At 38.4% G+C, this 13,640-nt stretch overlaps 2 protein-coding genes across 4 annotated transcripts; both read left to right on the top strand.

Annotated features, from left to right (window-relative positions):
• Positions 1 to 795: 795 nt before the first annotated feature.
• On the top strand, positions 796 to 7,381 carry srsf1b (serine and arginine rich splicing factor 1b). 3 transcript variants are annotated; one of them, XR_013824029.1, is made up of 5 exons: positions 796 to 1,191; positions 1,644 to 1,840; positions 4,750 to 4,922; positions 5,252 to 6,076; positions 6,753 to 7,381. XR_013824029.1 is itself a non-coding variant. In XM_079898799.1 (4 exons), exons 1-4 carry the CDS (start codon positions 1,001 to 1,003, stop codon positions 5,438 to 5,440), a joined length of 750 nt encoding a protein of 249 aa, XP_079754925.1. In that variant the 5' UTR covers positions 796 to 1,000; the 3' UTR covers positions 5,441 to 7,381. The 3 variants fall into 3 exon arrangements, 2 of the variants coding, with proteins under 2 accessions (XP_079754925.1, XP_079754926.1); XM_079898799.1 differs by having other exon boundaries at positions 5,252 to 7,381; XM_079898800.1 differs by having other exon boundaries at positions 4,750 to 4,936; positions 5,224 to 7,119.
• A 652-nt stretch (positions 7,382 to 8,033) lies between these two features.
• dynll2b (dynein, light chain, LC8-type 2b) lies at positions 8,034 to 12,833 on the top strand. Its single transcript, XM_079898801.1, has 3 exons — positions 8,034 to 8,183; positions 11,587 to 11,723; positions 12,346 to 12,833. The coding sequence occupies exons 2-3, from the start codon at positions 11,592 to 11,594 to the stop codon at positions 12,481 to 12,483; spliced, it is 270 nt and encodes an 89-aa protein (XP_079754927.1). The 5' UTR covers positions 8,034 to 8,183; positions 11,587 to 11,591; the 3' UTR covers positions 12,484 to 12,833.
• The last annotated feature ends 807 nt before the right edge of the window (positions 12,834 to 13,640 follow it).

Consider the following 13,640-nt stretch of genomic DNA (forward strand, 5'->3'; position numbering starts at 1 on the left):
TTGTTCAGTGTAAATACCAGAATAGGGACATTGGTTTTAAGAAAACTTTGATTTCCAGCTCATTATATAGCCTAATATAAGAGGAGTTGTAAATCCACCCACTTCAAACTAAATACATAATTAGATTTTAAAAGAATAAATTAATAAAAAATGACATTAAAATTAATTTAACAGAACTATAGTGAGTAGAAAAAAGTGAATCAATAAAACTAAATATTTTACAAACAGCATGTTATTGGTGTAATATAGTACACCAAATAAAATTGGCCTAAATTGGGTCTTTTAACATGAAAATGTTTAGCTGCCTTTTAAATTTTAGGATTGGGTCCCTCGCTTTAGGATGATCATATTTTGGGGTCCGTGGCATCTAAAAGATTGAAACCTCCTGTACTAGATAATAAAGAAGCAGCAAATATGACAATGAGAAATTAACGTGTTTTAATATGTTGCCAGAATATTCTCATGATGGTGTCCAAAAATAAAGCTGCTCATCATACAAAATGATAGAATAGCCGTATCTAGACAGGCTAGATAGATATACTTCGTACCAAGGATGAGTTGAGCAGTTTTATCCTTATATAACGTTACATACGCCACACATGGGGTTCCAACCTTAGGTAAGTAAGCACGGGTTTATAAACTCGGATAACATTGATGCAGATATACCAATTGTGAAGTCGATCAAATTCGCTCTTTGCAAATGCAATGTAAAATAATCTGCACTTTTAAAAGCAGCCGAATTACTGCCAAGCGTTTATATCCTTCCGCGCGTCGTCGTCGCCCCTCCCCCTCCGCGCAGTCGCGAGCGTGTGGTGAGTGAAGGGACGTCGCCATATTGTTAGGGGTCTTATTGTTTTTTTATACTTGAAAAATAATAGTTTTGAAGATAATCTGGCACTTTAGTTTGTGAATTTATATAGATCCAGCAGCGCTAACGGATTTCTTTCATATCACCTGACGGACAAATTATCAACGTCGTTGGCGTAACTTCTGCCTAAAGATGTCTGGCGGTGTAATTCGAGGGCCTGCAGGGAACAACGACTGTCGGATTTACGTGGGTAATTTACCCCCCGATATTCGCACCAAGGACGTAGAGGATGTGTTTTATAAATACGGAGCCATTCGGGATATCGATCTTAAAAACAGAAGAGGAGGTCCACCGTTTGCATTCGTGGAGTTCGAGGACCCGAGGTAACGTTAACGTTAAACACGCAAACCCAGCTTGCCCTGAATCTGCATGTTTATGAATTTGGCAACAACAATACAAGACGATGCTGTCTCTTAACACATCATATGCAACCTCAAGGTCCTCTAAATTAAGGACTCGTATAAAGCACGCGAACTTGTCAGTCAGGTCATAAGACGGGAAGTATATGGATGGAGGGAGGGTTAAATAATGTATATATCAGCTCAACCATAATTCTGAGAGGTTTGCAAAACTCTCAAGTATTCAGTGTAAGTTACTTAGAAGTGCTCTGTAGAAATGCTCAGAATTTTGCCTGAAATACCATTTCCAAACTGCCAACATGTTTTGATCCTGTGAGTATTTATGCGCATGCGCAACGATCTTCTTGCATGAGAACCATGAAGATTATTTGTGCATAATTTTTCTGTCCACTGATGTTTTTCTCTTATGTCTGCAGAGATGCGGAGGATGCTGTATATGGACGAGATGGCTATGACTATGACGGCTATCGTCTTCGAGTGGAGTTCCCAAGAAGTGGCAGGGGAGGTGGAAGAGGTGGAGGAGGTGGTGGTGGTGGTGGTGGTGGCGTTGGAGCTCCCAGAGGCAGATATGGCCCTCCATCCAGGCGTTCGGAGTACAGGGTCATAGTGTCAGGTGAGGGAATGGGCAGTACATCTTTGTCATGTGACATAGGGTGCTTTCACACTTGGTTCGATCGCTTGGTCCGAACTTGAGTTTGATTGCTCGCACCTTCTGGACTTCACACAGGGCTCCAGACTGCGAATAAATGATCACATTGTGGGACCTTTTTTCCTAGCGTTGCGACTAAATTTCGTTAGAGTTAGCACTAGCATTGACCAACTGATAAGAGCTGCCTTTTATGTTGCATATGAGAAACACAAAACGACAATCAAAACAAAAGTGAAACGAACCTGTGCTACTCGTTTGAGCTGCGACGCGTGGACCTAGACAGCGCATCGCAAACTCAGAGCCGGTTTACTCACGGGCCGATCTCGATCACGTGACACCGTTACTACACAGCGCTGGGAGATCCAGTGAGAAATCGTTTGAATTCGCCGCAGAATTAATAACATCGCCGCGAGATCTTCAAATTCGGCGCAGAAACAACGCCGCCATGAATGAGCGAATTATATAATTATTTATAAGAAATGTTTTGGAGAAAAACATTTATTTCATAATGTGTCATATTTGCCAGGGGTGGCATTAATTCTGACCACAACTGTATGTACTGCAGATGTTATAAAGAACGCTCAAGGTGAGCAGAAATTAGATATACATTCTCTTTGCTTGAAGTGCGTCAGTCCCGCTTGTCAGGAAAGTGAGTGACAGAACACACAGGTTTATGAAATCACGTCACGTCACACAGGTTTATGAAATACATCATCGATAGTGGTTTACTTCCACGGTTTAGTACGATTCGATTCAAATCAGCAGCAAGTCGTACAGGATTTCAGTTTTTAAAGCAGACTGGTATAGTTCATAAAACAGTGCCAGTGTTCAATTGAAATATTGGCAAGTTTGTTTCTCATGTTTGGCCTGGACTTTTATTTTGACAGCCCAGATTTACGTGAGCTCCCATTCTCCATCTTCATTAGTTTACTGTCTTAGTTTAACAGTTCTGTGTAATAACTGAAAGACAAATATTTTTTCATATACTGTGAGAATTTAAAAACAAATCTTTGAAAAATGTAATGCCACGAACCTCTGTGAATCCCGCTGATAGATCTTCTTGTGTGCATAGCCTGTGTGAACTGCGTGTCGGTCTGTTTGTGTGGAGGATTCAAGCCGTGTGAATCGGATGCAGACAGGAGAGTTCGGCTGTCACTGGAGATGCAAGAGCAAGCAACTTTAAATCTTTGATTTGAAACTATGCTGTGCTACATCTAGTTTTCTGCTATGTCATATTTACTGTGTACTGTATTTAAAATTACTTTTACCTGATCTTTGAGAAAATACAATTCTCAGTGCACACGACTAATTTCATTACCGTTTTAAATGGATATTTTGCCATTTTTACCATTAAATGATTTTGTTTTCTGCTGCAGATATACACTTTACAAAATATGTTAATTTCAAGATGTAACATTAACATGACAGTAATTTAAATGTAAAAATATAAAGCAAAACAACAACAAAAACATTTAAACAACTAGTATAGTCGACTAGCAGCAGCAGTATCGTAACTAGTCGGCTAGTCTGGCACATCCCTAGTGCACACCAGATTACTGCACTTTTGGTTACAGTGTTTACTAGGGCTGGGTTTCGACACACATTCCACAGTTCTAATACGAATTTTGATTTTGGATATATATCAGGTACAGTACATAGTAAATCTTCTCAAGGGAAAAGGGAAGAAAATCTCTAATGTTGTAAACTATACAATCAGTTGATACTATATTACTAGAATATTGAAGGTTAAAATGAACTGATTTGTATGCAAACACTTAAATTACACACAAGGAAGTTTTTATAATAATAAAGTTATAATACTAACTTTTTAATTACATAATTATGTTTCTGCTCCAATTCGTCTTTGGAAATTTAAACATTTAAATTGTGGCTGTGACATGATACAGATTTCGGTAAGTTGTACTGTATCTTTCAATATACCTTCTGATGTTCATTCATGTTTGTTTCGTGCTGTAACTAGTAGTAAAGCTGAAGAGATGATCAGTTCACGTGCGCTCCACGCTGCCGCTTCGCTTGAACTGAGGCGCTACAGCATGACGCCACATTAAAGAGCGCCAAAACGGTATTTATTGTTTGAATTTCATAATAAAATGGACCAAATGTGAACACTGTGACTTTGTTTCATATCAAAAGTAACAGCATAAAGCGTATTGCGATTTATTGGATGGGAGACGTGCTACAATGTTTTGTTCATCAACTGAAAACAGCATAGACTAAAAGATCGATTCTTGGGATTTAAGAATCGATATCAGATCATAAAAATGAGAATCGATTAAAATCAGTAAAATAAAAATTTCTTCCTTTTTTTTTTTTTGGTTTTTAACCCAGCGCTAGTGTTATGTTTTTCTAGCACTTCTTTAGTTGTAAAAGAAAAAAATACTATTATAGGATTACAGAATCAAGAAGTTGCTATCTAAAGTATATATTATTTATTTATTTATTTATTTTTTACAGATTTTCAAATGATTTATTTGTAATGATTTTTACGAAATATTATATAAAATTAATATAAATGTAGTTTCAGAAATTGCTACTATCTTTAAATGAAATAGTGCAACATAATAAAGAACCGATATAAAGCTGATATAGACCTATAAGATATTGCAATTGGGCAAAAATCCATTTCGGTTGACCACTAAACAGCATTCACATCCAAAAAGAACTGAACGGCGCAGTCAAACAAACCCAGGTGCACAGGAACAAGCACTTCCTGTCCTGCTTCCTCAAACTGGTTTATTCTAAACGATTCCCTTTCATTACTGAAGGCAGTTACTTGCGTTATGATTCCTGTGCTGTTCATAAAAAGAAAGATCTACTTATTTAATGGTTACGATTGTCTTTTTTTTTTCCAGGACTTCCTCCAAGTGGCAGCTGGCAGGACCTTAAGGATCACATGCGTGAAGCAGGTGATGTATGTTATGCTGACGTTTTCCGAGATGGCACCGGCGTTGTGGAGTTTGTGCGCAAAGAAGACATGACCTACGCCGTTCGAAAGCTGGATAACACTAAGTTCCGGTCACATGAGGTAGGTGTGAGTTTGTAAACATAGACCGCCATTGGACAGGACAGGACAGGGCATAGCTTAAGGATTTGGGAACATCAAGGTAAGCTTGATGTCAGAGACCCATGATGGAGCCACATGGACTAGGAGGATCCATGGAATGGATCTTTTGAATGTAAGTGATTTTGTCAGTGGCCACATATAGAAGGAACTGTAATTTGATGTTGCGCTAAATCTGAAAAAAAACAAACAAAAAAAAAAACTAATCTATCTTAGCTTGAGCCATGAATTAGGAGTAACCTAACATCTGGTAGTTCGTCTTTAGAAAAAGTGTTGCGTTATGTGTTTCTCAGGGGGAGACGGCTTACATCCGTGTAAAGGTGGATGGCCCGCGCAGCCCCAGTTATGGGCGCTCGCGCTCACGCAGCCGCAGCAGGAGTCGCAGCAGGAGCAACAGCCGCAGTCGCAGCTACTCTCCACGCCGCAGCCGAGGATCACCACGTTACTCGCCCCGCCACAGCCGCTCCCGTTCCCGCACCTAAACATCCACATTCCAGCTAGTTGGCTGGCCACAATCATATACACCCTGTGTCGCCCTCTATTGGACCCACTGTTGTACTTCATTGCTCTCTTGACTCGTTTCGTCTCTCCATTTCCCCCAGTTTGCTATCTCTCATCTTTGGTTTGTTAGCTTTTTGTTTGTTTTTGTTTTTTTTATTACTTGACTGTCATTTTGCTAATGACAGCTACATGTAGCTAAGTGGATGTTCCCCTTTCTCTCCTTTCCTCCCCTGTCAATCTTTTTTTTGTTGTTGTCGTCTCCTATCCCATGACCCCGTTGTTTGTTTGTCTTGCATTCCCATTTTAACTGGATCTTCATACTCATCCCTTGTACTATATTTGACACAAGGGAAATGTTGAAATGCTTTAAATAGTTGTATTTGGGATGGATTAATTGCTACTGTTTTATTTTGTTAACAATGCTTCATTGTTGGCTTTTTCTGGGGTGGGAGTATTTTGTTGGAAAACTGTTCTACTTTTACCTTTTCATGTCTTTCTATAGACAACAGAAGAGCAGGATTAAAGAAAGCTTTGGAATAAAGGATTTTGAAGCACAGTTCATTCATATTAGGATATTTGGAGGAGGAGGAGCAGGCATTTCATTTAAGGAGGCAATGGTATGACGGCAAGCGGCTTTAGTCACCTTCAAAAAGGCAGTTGTTGTTTTTCAACAGACTTCCAGTACCCTGGATTGTCTTAGTCCAGTAACACATTAGTTTTGCTTTGCCATTCTTCCTCTTTTCACGACACTCCCCTTCCCCATTTAATTTACCTTTTCTTACTGGTCATTGCTGCTAAGCATGCATGTGTACTGTCTGGATGTTGCAATGCTTGTGCGTACATTAAGACAGCATTGTTTTTGTTTTTTTTGGGTGTTTCGTTTTTAAATCCAAAAACATTTTTGCCTGTTGTCCAAAATGTACTGGGATTTGGCCACTATTGATCTCCTATGTAGACTTATCACTAGACAAGATAAAGGCTTGCCATGTGCAGTTGTTCTCATGTAAATTGTGTATTTGTCAAGAGAACGTGTCTGTTTTAGGTTAGTTTTGCTCGTTTTTTCAATGAAATAAGCACAATTTAATGTGTTTAGGAGGTGCTTTAAATTTCTTCCGGAGCATATCATAGTCTGGTATCCTTTTTTTGTCATTTACACACAAAAAACGGAAAAATAAATAAATAAAATACCGCTCCTATGATCAATTTATAGAAGCTTTAAATGATAGAAGCTCTTTATTTAGCTGTGATTCTAACTTGTTACCTCCCTCTTTTTGATTTTGCTGGTATTTAAAGGTTTGGATTGGAGGAGGGGCTCACTGTGTCCCGATCCTTGGAGCCGGATCATTGGATCAGTTCAGGATCAGGAGCAGAATTAGGCTTAGGATAAGGATGGATACATACATGGAGCGGGATCAATTTACCGGGAGCGGGAACCATAGGAGAGGATCCCAACCCCAGCCCCGCATTCCCCCCACCAAACCACAGTTAAAGGATACTTGACGTCGTAATTGGCTTCTCTAGAACCAAATTCATTTTTTTCTTTTTCCGTGGAGCCCAAATGATGCGCGCGCAGAAGGGATCCAGGTGCCTCTTTTGTTTTTGTGAGATGAGTTTTTCGGTATAAACAGGAGCAGAGCAAGGAACCAGAAGGCTGGATCAGTTTGGATGGAATCGGCATGAGGAGCGTGGTAAATAGAGGGGAATTAGTGGGAGGGTGGGATAATAGGCACTTTTTGAGGGGGATGCTGTAGTTTATTTAGGGTTTCAAAAAATTACTTTTCAAATAACATTTGTTGGCATTTGCTGTGTTGGCAGTGGTGTTTCTTTGCCCCCACAATTGACTACTTATATTTCTAAATTGAAATGTTTTTTTTCTCTCTTTAACCCTTCTTTAAATAAAGATTGAATGTTCAATTAAAGTGTTTTGTTCTCTGCTTCATTTTTTTCTAGAAATCAGTAACTTATCTTAGCGGAATCAGTAACTCTGATACAATGTAGTATCATTGTAGTATGTAGTGTCTATGAAATGCCTGACACACTAGATTGAGGTAGTTTATACAGATGTAAAGTTCCTTTTTTTGTCAATAAATTTGATAAATTCTATTAATATGTGTAGTGGACCAATAAGGGTTTTTCAATGGTAGTACTATGCTAAAGAGCAACACGACAGCCGATATATATCGGTACATCTAAGTAGTGCCACATTTTTGAAATTTGTCTTCCCATGTAGCAGTAGAATATGTGAACTCATAGATGAAATGATGAAATTGTCCTTGGTTAATTCCAAAAGTGAACAGTCTACACTATTTAAGGTAGGGAACGTCACTTAAGTAACCACTAAGTTACATACAAACTTGACCTCATACAGTGTGGTAAGTAAATCCAGTAATAATACCTCACAGGAATCAATACCTTTGGCCCGAGGATGTGGGAGCCCTGGTGCATTGTGGGATGAAATAAAATGCAGGCAGTGAGAAGCGAGTGGAAAACGCTCGTAACACGCGGGGAGAGGCTCTACGCGAGCCAATCAGAGAGCCGGTGCAGTGCGGTGGGCGGGGTCACCTCGGGTCTAGTGACGCCAAGTTGGATGTGAGTTACGAGCACAGCCGCATGGGTAGAGTTACTTACGACTGACATAGTGGTTAGTGAAGTCAAGCGTGAACGCAGCGGCTCAAAAAAAAGCCTGAGCTAAACAGTATTCCAGTGTAAAAGCATCAAAAGAGGGTGAGCAGTGTGGATTTATTTACTATGCATGCATCCGAAGTGTTGACCATATAGCTTGTGAGAAAAATAATGTATTCAAACATCTAGATGCATGTGGGGAAGTTTAGTAATTAGTGCTGTATTGAGATGAAGCATCATGGACGCAGCGCGAGCCGCTACCTGTACTTTGCAGCAATTCTATTAGACGTTCGCATTTTAAATGATTATTATTAATGTTGGATGCGGAGTTCATAGACGCTTTTGAGAGGAAATATTCTACGCAGATGGTTTTTATCGAGAATAATTAGGGCGGTGGCGTGAAATGAAAGTTACAAGTGCTCGGCGTCTGGAGAAAAATATTACGTAATTCTGCCAATCATATGAGGGCAGATGCTGAGGATACATCACCACCGTACGGCTTTAATGGACTCATCTGTGGGCACCAGAGTCCAGCCAAAGCCTGTTTTATGGCAACACTTAGGTGAAAGTTACTCCAATTTGCCGTGAAAAAAAATAGCTACAGCTTGCAACAAATATAACAAAACATCAGCCTTCTGTGATTCCCTCTACATGACCTTATCAAAGGCAGACACCTGTGCTGTGTGAATTATTAATTGTGCTTTGCAGCATAATTTACTCCCACTTTCATTCTGCCCAAAGAAATTTAATTCTTAACTCATGCGTCTTGTTACTTATGCAACTGCTTGGGGCATTCAGCCTTTGTACATTATTGTTTTAATGGCCCGATAATCGGTTTGGCCGATATTTTTTACAGATAATTCACACTATTCTACTTTGGTTATCAGATCTGCCAAAAAGTAGCAAGTCTCATTACAAGTGAGTTTTTTTTTTTTTTTTTTTTTTTTTTTAATAAGCAGAAATCAAACAAATTTTTAAATTATCAGTTACTTGAGACTCAAATGGGCAGATTTTTTTGCGAACATGCCTCCCATGTGCCATTGGCCAGTCAAACAATAGTCCCGCCCCAAAGGCCCAAACTTATGTGATTGGTGAGTCACTTTTGACAGTAACTGTTGAGGGAAATTAACCTACGAATAGATTTGAGGGTCCGTTTACACGGCAACGATGTGCTAAAAACAGAAAAGTTTTTCCTTTGCTTTTTTTTTTGCGTACAGGCGACAATGTCGTCAAAACTATCCTGTTCACACAGATCTGCGAAAACGATCACTGTATTCTGCCTGGCCAGTAGTTGGCGATGTCACTTTGTAAAGAAACAATACGCGCCTATCGAATGAACATAATGTGCATGCGCTTGACATCGTTTTCACAAATTCGTGTTTTTCGTTGTTTACGTGGGGACGATACCTGTGTTGTTTTCAAAAACGTGCACTTTGAAACCCGTTTTCAAAAGTTTGCGTTTTTATGGCCCCAAAACGCTGTTGTTGCGTAAGTGAGTTGCCAAAACACATAAAAAGTTTTCCGTTTTTAGTTGAAAAACGGTGCTGTGTAAACGGCTCTTCTTAAGTTTTATCTGAATACTAGGCTATACAGGGATAGGAGAAAATTAAATTACCCACTTAAGCTATGATTATTATTATACAAATACTAATGTACAAATTGGTTTTGTTTTTTAGTTATTGTCTAAAAAGCAGAACTGAAACTACTATTTAAGTTTTACTTATAGGTTACTGGCCACATTTTTTCGAACACGCCCCCATGTGCCATTGGCCAGTTAAACAAATAGTCCCACCCTAAACTTATGCGATTGGTTGAGCCAGTTTTGTTTTGACTTTTTTAGATTTATCTGCATGCTAAGCAGGTATAGGTGAAAGTTCAATTGCACACTTAAGCTTCATGAGTCAAAAACAATATCGGCCAATCGCTAATTCTAAATGCCAGTTTACTGAATGCAAATGATTTGAAATGTCTCTGATGTATCTGACCTCTCTGTTGCATATGCATTAGGCCTTGGTTTAGTTTATTTTCAGTAAATCGAGCTGGATAAAGATCTGTGCTTTCTCATACGTCCTTCTCACTGAATGGATTTCATCAACCTCCTCCCTCTCCTGGGCCCAACACTGAGTGCCTGAGAGTCTTTTGTAGAGGGAGCTGATTGAGGTGGCCTCCTTTTTGTCAAATCATGACTGCACGTTTTCATTTTTAGTAGATGCACTAGTTCCTTTATAAGCTGATTGGAAAGGTGGATGACTCTGTAAACTCAGACAGGTCCCAGAGGTAGACCGTTTACATCTGTATTTGCCATTAAAGGAACTGGCAAGCAATTATAGTGATCCAGGCCCATTTCTATTTATTTGTAAGTGAAGGCCTTGTGTGAAATATTTCACATTTGTGAAGTTGCTGTCTCGGCCAAGAATAACAGCAGAGCTTTTGATGCAAGCGAACGTTATGAGCTTTAAAAATAATCATCTTTATTTATTTTTTCAGTTTGTCTACACTGGTAATCAAGTTTGTCCTTGTCAACATAAAATAAAATAAAAAGTAATTTTCTGATATTAAAATACGTTCTTAACTTAATAGGCAGTCAGCTATAATAAAATTAAACTGTAAAATATTATCATTGTATTTTATCCTTATTTTGTAATCATTATGAGCTCAAGTTGTAATTGCGTTTGTGTGTCTGATTAACTGAATACATGACGTTAACTAAGAGCATAACGTATTATTTATTGCTGTATATTACTGCTATATGGACATTTATTATACACTCATCTCTGGTTGATAACAGAATACTTCCTAATTGTAAGATTTGAAACAAGCATATTCTGTATGTTGCTTTGAAACTATATATGTATTTTGTAATAAACTTAAACAATAAGTAAGTCTTTGGTTGGTTATGATTATGTTCAACCAAAAATGAAAATTGTCATATTTACTCTCCCTCATGTTGTTCCAAACCTGTATGAGTTTCTTTCTTCTGTTGAACATAAAAGACGACATTTTGAAGAATGTTGGTAATCAAACAGTTGAAGGTAGACATAGACGTTCATTGTAGGAAAAAAATACTATTGAAGTCAATGGCTACCGTCAACTGTCTGGTTACCAACATACTTCAGAATATCTTCTTTTGTGTTCAATAGAGGAAAGAAACAAATACAGGTTTGGAACAACGTGAGGGAGAGTAAATGATGACACATTTTTTATTTTTTGGTGAACTAGCCCTTTAAGATTTGTTGACATCCTGAAACCACAGCATTGGCTAAACCAGTTGAGGGGCGGGACTATCTGTGTGTCTGACACATGGCAGACAAAAAAAAAGGTGTTCGGGAAACCTTTTTTTCCCCCCAATTCTGTTTGATGATGGTAGTGGCACTGTTAAACGAGAAAGCTTTTGATTTTAAAAGGCTAACTCAGCTTGATGGTCCAGGTTCTTCCTTGTTCTTCTGACTTTATAAGAGATGGTCAGTGAATCTCCTTTGCGTTTTCTCTTTCTTCATATTCACAGCCATCATGACTGACAGGAAGGCAGTAATAAAGAACGCTGATATGTCTGAGGACATGCAGCAGGACGCAGTGGATTGTGCCACACAGGCCATGGAGAAGTACAATATTGAGAAAGACATTGCTGCATATATCAAAAAGGTCATCCACAGAACGTTTATGATTGACACCTCCACAGACTTCATCAACAATATGTTATCTTTAAGATTTCGTTTCCTATTCTGCCTTGCTTCTTAGAAATATTCAGTAAAGCAGGGCTCAGTTATTGTTTGGTCTCATATTATTTGTATACATCAACATAAGTTAAACTAGCTAATGCACTTCAAAACTTTGAAGCTAACGTTCAGTTAAATGTTTAAATGCCCCTCACATTAAATGTATTGTCAAATTAAATTTGAATGACAAGTGTATGTACATTATTAATGATTATTTTAATGGATTAGCAATATAAGCACCATAAAGTATGTAAAGACATATACATGTTATAGGTCTGAGCAAGTTTGGAGACCCCTGCGGTCCTTCTAGGGATCAGTGGATCTCAACATTTTTTACTTGAAGGCCACAACAATAATAGAAAGATGTATATTTGTTATAAAAATTAAGAAGAAATACCTTGATTTTTAGTTGTTTTAGCTTATTTTCATGCTTGTTTTGTCTATTGTTTTAAGTAATCTTGGGGCCCGTGATTGAGAACCACTGTTCCAGAATATTAAATTCTGTTGGTCTTACTAAAGTGTACATTACTGTTCTTGCTTTTCAACAGGAGTTTGATAAGAAGTATAATCCAACATGGCATTGTATTGTGGGACGGAACTTTGGCAGTTACGTGACGCATGAAACGAAGCATTTCATCTACTTTTACTTGGGTCAAGTAGCCATTCTACTCTTCAAATCGGGCTGAGAGGAAAACTGTCGTTTGTGAAAGTTGGACATCAACTCCAAACCTGGACTGTGACGCACTTATGGCTTGAGCCACACTCAGATTACACACACACACACACACGCTTTCATTCTCTTTCACATACATGAATTTAGCTATAGAGGCTGTGCATAAATGCATGGACCGTGTATATTTAATTTGTATATGTTGCAATACAGTAACCTTTTTTGCTTTCTGTAGTTGCACGAGATGACGCAACAAGATGACTTTTGTTTGTTTTTTCCAAGTCCAAATTTGTTTTGCACTGAAGTTGTACAAAATGCTTCGACCGCTGCCTTTAAAGTATAATAAAAATTGATATGTCATACATATATTTTGGGTAAGAAGTGATTTTTATTTATTTATTTTGTAGATCCAAACACAGGATTGTCTGCATTTGATTTCAAGTTAATGGCTGTTCCTAACCCCTGTTATATGATGTGAAGTTTACCCAACATCCCCTTTTTTTTTTGCACCATAATATGTATCATGATCAATTGTCTTTATCTGCCTCCTATGACGTGCACCTGAAGAATTGAACAAACTTCACTATCTCAGCAGACAAGGGCACTCACTGCATGCGTTTTTGCTGAGGTAGGGAGTATTCAGGCTGTTCAGTTACTAATGAGCAGACCTGTCTGGAAACAAGGGGCCATTAATGGGATACAGTACCTCTCGAATTTCAAGGACACACATTTACTAAAGGCTTTGCTGCTTTTATGCCCCTCTTATGAAAGTATACATTTAAAAATGTCAATGATCGCCCTCGCAATCTCTTTGTCATGACACAAAAGAGTGGCAGTCCCACTCTAAATATTTTATACAGTGATGAGTGAAGTCTTCTGTAGCTTTGCCTATTGAAGATAATGTGCCGTGTTCATGGCCAGACTCCTAACACCTTGTTTGTCACTTCAAATGTAGCGATTTAGCCAATCAGAGGAGAAACATGAAGCGTTCAACAACATAAATTACACACTGTCACACTCATAAATTGAACTACAAACCCATTGAAAATTTCTGAGGGAACCCGTCTTGGCAGTGCCATATAGCTATATATTACTATTAAGAACCCATGTTAGCTTTTGACAAGCTTACTGCTTGTCAGGACATATCAAAGGTGTGTCTTTTAAGTTGCTTTT

The sequence above is a fragment of the Squalius cephalus genome (genome assembly GCF_949319135.1).
Source record: "Squalius cephalus genome assembly, chromosome: 17".
NCBI lineage: Eukaryota > Metazoa > Chordata > Actinopteri > Cypriniformes > Leuciscidae > Squalius > Squalius cephalus.